At 45.6% G+C, this 7,381-nt stretch overlaps 1 protein-coding gene across 1 annotated transcript in view; it reads left to right on the plus strand.

Moving 5' to 3' along the window:
* The first annotated feature begins 340 nt into the window (after window positions 1-340).
* Window positions 341-7,381, plus strand: part of pde4ba (phosphodiesterase 4B, cAMP-specific a) — a 120,617-nt gene continuing 113,576 nt past the window's right edge. Inside the window, exon 1 of the mRNA XM_080832946.1 lies at window positions 341-468. Coding sequence (XP_080689072.1) covers window positions 398-468 — 71 coding nt within the window. The 5' untranslated portion in view covers window positions 341-397. The remainder of the gene's footprint in view (window positions 469-7,381) is intronic.

Here is a 7,381-nt window from a genome sequence, read left to right on the forward strand (position 1 = left end):
TCTCCCTCTCCCCCTTCTCTCTATCCTCCTATCTCTAAAATACAAATTCAAAAGTGCTTCACTGCCATGCCAACTAGGAAACTTTTAATGCCAACGCGACCATACAAAGAATAAGAATAAATACAAAATAGAAGAAATCAACATGTCTGTGTAGACTAAAACAATACATAGTATGCATTGAGTATTGAAATCTATTCTATAGCATGTATCTCTGTCCATGTCTCCTTAGGACAGTAAAGAACCTCCTGACTGTGGGATGGCTGAGTCCTTCGCCTCTTCTACCTGCACACTTGGGGTTGACCTCCGCAGGGGCCGCCGCCGTTTCTCTGGCACCCTTCAGCTGCCGCCGCTGTCATGGCGACAGGCAGAGAGGTCACGCACGCCCGATGACGAGTACATGACCCGACCGACCTCGCTACCCTTCGCTGCGCCCCCACGCATTGACATCACCCCTGTAGACCCAGACTGGTAAGTGTGCGTGTGTGTGTGTGTGTGTGTGTGTGTGTGGTTGTGTGTGTGTGTGTGTGTCAGGGTGGTGAGGTTGCGTGGGCTTATTGTCTTGTGTATGTTTTCTGCCAGCTGTGTATGTACTGTGTATGATATTTGATCTGGTTTCTGTGTCGGGTTGGGGCAGATGTGTGTCAATTGCAGGTCAGGTCAGTGAATCTATGTGTTCATAAATACATTAGATCTGGCTTTTTAAGTCTTTCATTTCACCTGCTGTGTGTCAGACTTTCTGTAGCGTTTCAGGTAGGCACTATTGATAACTGAAGGCATTTCAAACTTGGAATGCCTGAACAGATACACAAGGGTCGGCCCACTTCATTCAATCAGTTATGTAACATGAGTGATGGGCATGAACTTCAGAGACAGAGAAAGTGAGAGAAAGGGGGATGCGCAATATGACAGGAAAGAAGTAGAGAGAGTGTCTGTCCCTCCTGGGCTCGGAGACGCTGTCTTTGACCTTGAAGCTGCAGGGTGTTGTTCGTGAGCCGTGTGCTTGTGAGGTCAGGGGTGATGAGGAGTCAGGACAAATGCCATCCTCCTGTCCTCACTCTACGAGGTGTGGCTGCCTCCGGAGATACTGCACGCCAGAGCCTGAGCTCTCTCGCAGAAGACTTTTTGTTGATGTCTTTGGATGCAGAGACAGACGATTCTGCAAAAATAGAAATAAAGGTATTATAAGACTGCCATTGTGACAATGTTAGATAACAGAGAGAAAAGAGAAACAAACGGTGAAAGGGAAGAAGACAGAATGAGAGCAATAAGAAAAAAAGAGAAAAAAAGCGCAAGTCATACCAATCCTAGAGACATGGCTGTCAAACGCTTGCCGTGGAGGGGCAGAAAAAAGCAGCCCCCCTACAGAAATACACATTCATCTGAAGCTTTGCTATGACTTCAAGCACAAATGCCTGAAAATACATTCATCAAGAGAAAATGGTGACAGTGGCACAATCATGGGGAAAAAAAGGATCTGATTTCTTTGTTAAGTATTGATTCTGATGTACTAATATCTCAAACTGCCTCAGGTGCTATCAAAAGCATTGTGCAGCCCAGTGACAGTTAGAGATGATGGCATGATCTTTTCTTTGCATCTCCTAACTGATGATGGCAGCATGAACTGAAGTCTGTCCTAGAAAGATGGTGATCCCTGATCATCAGGGGTTCTGCTGCTGCTATGTCATGTATGAGTTCTGCACCTGTCAGGTTCTTGTCAGGTTGAGGTGTCTGTGGGATGTGCTGACAGACAGCTGGTGTTGCCTGGCCCAATGGTTCCTGTGAGCTGCTGAGCTCTGCTGAGGCCACTGAACCACTCACTGTGTGTTTGAGTTTCTGTGTGGTTAATGTACATTTGTGTGTGTGGTGGGGGGTGTGGGGTGGGGGTGGTTGTATGTTAAATGGGTGTGTATGAAGTGTAAATCTACACCGTGTGTATGCACATTGTGACGTCACTGGGCTACTGTGTGTATGATGGGTGTGTATATGTGAGTGTCCTGTGCTTTGGTAATGTATGCCTGTGTGGGTGTATATATGTAATACGTATGCACTGGGATGTGTGTGTGTGTGTGTGTGTGTGTGTGTGTGTGTGTGTGTGTGTGTGTGTGCGTGTGTGTGTGTCTGTGTTCGCGTGGGCATGCATGTGAGTACACATAGTTTTTTTTTATTTGTTCCACTCAGGTTTTCCACGCCTGCCTTATCTCTGCATCCTTCACGTGCGTCTCAGTTCTCATTGCACAGTACGTCCTGTCCGAGAGGGGAAGCCATAAAGACCCTTTAACTAGCTTCACTGCTCTGAACCCATCCTCTCCCCCTCTACACACACACACACACACAGATGCCCCCCCCCCCCTCAAAATGTCCTGCTCAGACACCTAAGGGTTGCTAGGTGATGGGGGGACACATCAGAGATGAACACACCGGAGAGTGGATGTGCACTTAGTCTGTCTGCCCCCCCCCTGACCCCCTTTTGCTCTGTGTAAACACTGAACTTTTCCATCCTCAGCTGGGAATTTTATAGTTGTTCTTGCGCAGGTAGAACTGGGCAGTGGTGTTATTCCATTGATGATTGATGCTACCATCTCCCCCATTGTTTAGTGCGGCTCACCTCCTGCTGTTGAATGATGTCTCCTAATTCAGGGAAGAATTGTCTGTATACTAATGGCCTGATGTTTACTGCTTCTGCAAGCTATAAGCCGTGATGTATTGTTATTTTAAGACTCCAGACCAACAATGTGTCCGAAGGTCAAAACACACACTAATATATTATATTTTCACAAGAATGTATTGCTTTGCTATGGGCATGACCGAGAGACTGCACTTCAGAGGTTCCACCAAAGGGGGGCAGTATGTCATTCGTTGTCCTGTCACCATTATCTCGGTCGTACTTGACTTATCTGTGATTGTCCCCTTTCTCACGGGTACATTCAAATCCACCTTGTTCATGTATGTTAATTCAAGTGACATGTGTACAATGAGATTTCATAGCGTGAACGTTCTAGAAAGACCTTCATTTGAATAAGGGCCCTGCTCCTGCATTTTCATGACAGAGTGCAAACTCCAGTCTGATGGCACTGTGAGAGCCTCAAATAGGAAGATTTACATTTACATTAACATTGACATTTACTTTTACATTTACATTTACAATCAGTCATTTGACAGACGCTTATAACCAAAAGGACTTACTAGTGAGGTACAACTTAAATACACATCGCAAGAACTTCACAGTTCCATTTCACTGGCACCAGATGAGCAAGGAATACAACCCCCTCTTCAGATCTGATATTTTATTTTAAACTTACAATGGCCCTAATACGCCATTATTCTAAATGGCACTGATGTGGAGGCTTGGTAGGGTGCTTGGATCGTGTGGACCCGAAGCCTAAATTCAACTAAACCTCTCCATTTTCACAAGAGCTTTTCCAGCACTAGCCCTGCCACTCAGAACCCTGCTCTTTATGTGCGTGTGTGTGTGTGTGTGTGTGTGTGTGTGTGTGTGTGTGTGTGTGTGTGTGTGTGTGTGTGTGTGTGTGTGTGTGTGTGTGTGTGTGTCGGATGGAGCCTATCTGATTTGTTCCTGGCTATCTCAGCACCTGGTTGTTAGCACCTGTGTCCTGTTTGCCTGTGTATGTGCGTGCTTGTGTCTTTACCATCTCTGTTTTGTTGTGTGTCTGTGTCTGGCTTTCAAAGGGCATTACCTAGTCACTTTCTAGGTCTCTCTCTCTCTCTCTCTCTCTCTCTCTCTCTCTCTCTCTCTCTCTCACACACACACACACAAACACACACTGCTCTCTGGTTTGTGTGTTGCTCTCTCTCTCTCTCTCTCTCTCTCTCTCTCTCTGTCTCTCTCTCTCTGCCCTTGTTGTAGTTGTTAGTGCTGCTGTTTGATGTGTTGTGAGGGAGCAGTGGAGAGGAGCGAAGGGGAGAGGAGGGGAGACAGAGGGGTTATTTTGGGAATTACAATTAGTTTCCTGCTGACGCGACACCATTATGCCGGAGAGGAGCGCATCGTCTCCGTCACACGCTCATCGATTCAGCTCCCGGCTCTCCCAGGTGGGGCTGCGGCGGGGCCTCTGTTGGGCCAGCCATCAGCTGAATCTGGATCAGGACAGCGGGAGTGTGGCTCTTTCTGGGCCACTCATCCAGCCAAATTAGAGACTTTAAAAACCCATGCCTTGTGTGTGTGTGTGTGTGTGTGTGTGTGTGTGTTGTGTGTGTCTGTGTCTGTGCCTGTGTCTGTGTCTGTGTCTGTGTCTGTGTCTGTGTGTTTGTGTGTGTGTTTGTTTTTGTGTTTGTGTGTGTGTGTCTGTGTGTGCATATGTCTACCACGCTCCCTCTCTCTCTTTTTATGTGATTCATCTGCAACCATGCCTTTGTCGATTTTTGACGAACGTGTGGTTGTTGATACGTATCTGGGTTACGTATCTGGGTTACGTTGTACACATGCTACGTATCTGGGTTACGTTGTACACATGCGTGTTGCCAGGGTTTTGGCCAACGCGTACCCAATCTTTGTGAGGGAGATGAAAGCCTCACAGCTCGATCACAGCACCGCTGTTTGTTCCGAAAGCGTCTCGTCTCCACCTCACTTGAGTTACATAATGCCTCAGGGTGTCTAATGTGTGCGCCTGAGCTCCCAGGACACGTCAAGGTCTGTTTGGTCTCTTTGAGCTGCTGTCTGTCTCCTCTCCTGCCCCCCTCCCCTCCCTGCCTCTGCATATGTAGGACCAGCCCTGCTGGTGAGGTCTTTGGTTGGGATCATCTTACCACATGCTGACAGTTTGTCCTCCATTTTAAGGAGAAGGATTTGAAGTATGCCCAAATGTGGTGAATGCTTCTCTTTGGATCTGTCTCTGCATTTATTTGTAATTCTGTGTGGTTGTGTGTGTCTGTGTGTGTGTGTGTGTGTGTGTGTGTGTGTGTGTGTGTGTGTGTGTGTGTGTGTGTGTGTCTGTGTCTGTGTCTGTGTCTGTGTGTCTGTGTGTCTGTGTCTGTGTCTGTGTCTGTGTCTGTGTCTGTGTCTGTGTGTGTGTGTGTGTGTGTGTGTGTGTGTGTGTGTGTTAGTGAGTGCGTTTGAAGAAGAGAGAGGGATGTCTGATCTTTTCATTGTTTTGCCATGGTAGTTGCGAGCTGACCGTTTGAAAGTCTCTGTCTGGACATCTGGCCTTTCAGCATGCCTGCTCTCTCATGTGGTCCGAGTGTCTGATTGGGAGGTGAGCCCACACTCTGATGGGTGACCTCTGACCTGGAAGAGCTTGGAAAGGTGAGGGAGAATGCTGCTAAAGAGACAGATAGATTGCTGCCTGTCACTGTTTGACTGATGGGTACTCAGATCTCAAGTACAGGCCTCTGAGGCAGCTACAAAGTACTTGCCGAACGTGCTCAAATATAAAGAAACACACACATGCACACACATGCACACACACACACACACACACACACGTGTATATTAAGGTGTCTACATGTGTCTATGTGTCTACGTCTGTGTGTGCTTGTGTGAACATGTGTGTGTGTAAGTGTCTTTCCGTGTCTCTCTGGTGTCTTCAGGTGGTTGGTAATGGACATAGCCTCAGGCTGGTGGCTTGTCTGTATTCATCTCAGTGACTGACCTGCGATCAGCTCATGGCCAGCTTCACTCCGGCTCAGACCAGCGCTTGACCTTGCTCTGCCTTTTCAGACGCCATCCTCAGCCTGTACACCTGTGAAACATGGCTGCTGACTCTACTAGAGAGTGTAGCTGGCCAGACATCTGGGATACGTTCTCAGTTTGTAAAGTTAATAAAACCTGTAAATATGCTGTTAAGGTTTTGGTTGTATAAAGTCTAGTGCTGTCAGTTAAACGCGGTATTAACGGCGTTAACGTAAATCCATTTTAAATCCGTCCTTTTTTTTATCGCAAGATTTTTTTGATTAACGTTCTTTTTGTCCTCGCAAACTGTGTATTAGGCTTACGTTACGGTTTCAGTGAATGGTGAGCGCGATACGGCGAAATGGATGATAAAAAGCTTGGAAAGTTTACTTTCAAAAGTTGTGTTGTGCAAAAGAAGCGAGCTTCACTGTTGTCTGAAAATGTCAACAGGCAGCTGGCTGAAAGCAAAGAAGTAGTAGGCTTACCTTTTATTGGTAACCTAACTGTTACGGTTCATTGTTTCTGAAATAAGCCTGACTGCTATGTTCCCAGCAAACTTCAAAAAAAGGAAATATTATACTTAAATATTTAACTACACTATATATACTAGAGTCCTTGTTTACCTGAAATGTGCACTTTATAATTGTATTTTGTACTCCCCTGTTTGGCAATGTTGGTTTTCAATAAAATAAAACATTTGCATAAAGCAAGCCAATCCAATTTTCCATGTTGATAAGGGTATTAAAATAAAAAATAAAATGATGGAAAAAATTAATAAATGGAGGGACATTTAGAATAGGTAAAAATGTGCGGTTAATCGCGAGTTAACTATGACATAAATGCGATTAATCGCGATTAAGTATTTTAATTGTTTGACAGCACTAATAAATGCATGTATTCATCTTTTCAAGGCAATTAATGTATCATATTAAGAAGACAGTGATTTGCCTCTGGATATGGGTCTGTTGAAACAGGTTTTTGACTCTGTGTGTGTGTGTGTGTGTATGTGTGTGTGTGTGTGTGTGTGTGTGTGTGTGTGTGTGGGGGGGGGGGTGATGATTCTGTGTGTGATAGAGTGTGTGTGTGTGTGTGTGTGGGGGGGGGGGGTTGATTCTGTGTGTGCGAGAGTGTGTGTGTGTGTGTGTGTGTGTGTGTGTGTGGGGGGGGGGGTGATCTTGTGAGAGTGTGTGTGGTGGTGGTGGGGTTTCGCTGTATGTGAGAGAGTGTGTGTATCTTGTTCAGTGGATCTGAAAGAGTGGGCATCTGTTTTGACTCAGCTCAAGTGCTTTGGGTGTGTTTAGATGACATTTCAGGAGAATAACACTTTTCCCTCAGCCATGCACAAATGTCAGAGAGAGATTAAGCAGAAGAGAGGGTGTGTTAGTGCTCACTTTATGGGTGTGTGTGTGTATGTGTGTGTGAGGGACAGATAGATAGAAAGATAGATAGATGGAAAGAATGACATTTTATTCAAGGTGAATGTTTTCAGAATCTTGTTAATACCATCCGTCTCTCCTCTCGATGTCCTTTGACTTGGGTGTTTCAGTGTTCTTTTACTCGAACCTCTTCCCTGCATACATTCCTCCATCTCTTTTTATGAATGAACGGTGTGAATGTAGCTCCCTGTGTGCCCCAGCTGAGTTGACTTCTCCTTCATGTCGGTCAAGTCAGCTGTGAGTGGAATGTTTTTTTTTTTTTTCTCTCTTTTTTTTTTTTTTTTACATAAGCTTTTCAATTATATAAGCATCCCTCCAG

The sequence above is a fragment of the Sprattus sprattus genome (assembly GCF_963457725.1).
Source record: "Sprattus sprattus genome assembly, chromosome: 2".
Taxonomy (NCBI): domain Eukaryota; kingdom Metazoa; phylum Chordata; class Actinopteri; order Clupeiformes; family Clupeidae; genus Sprattus; species Sprattus sprattus.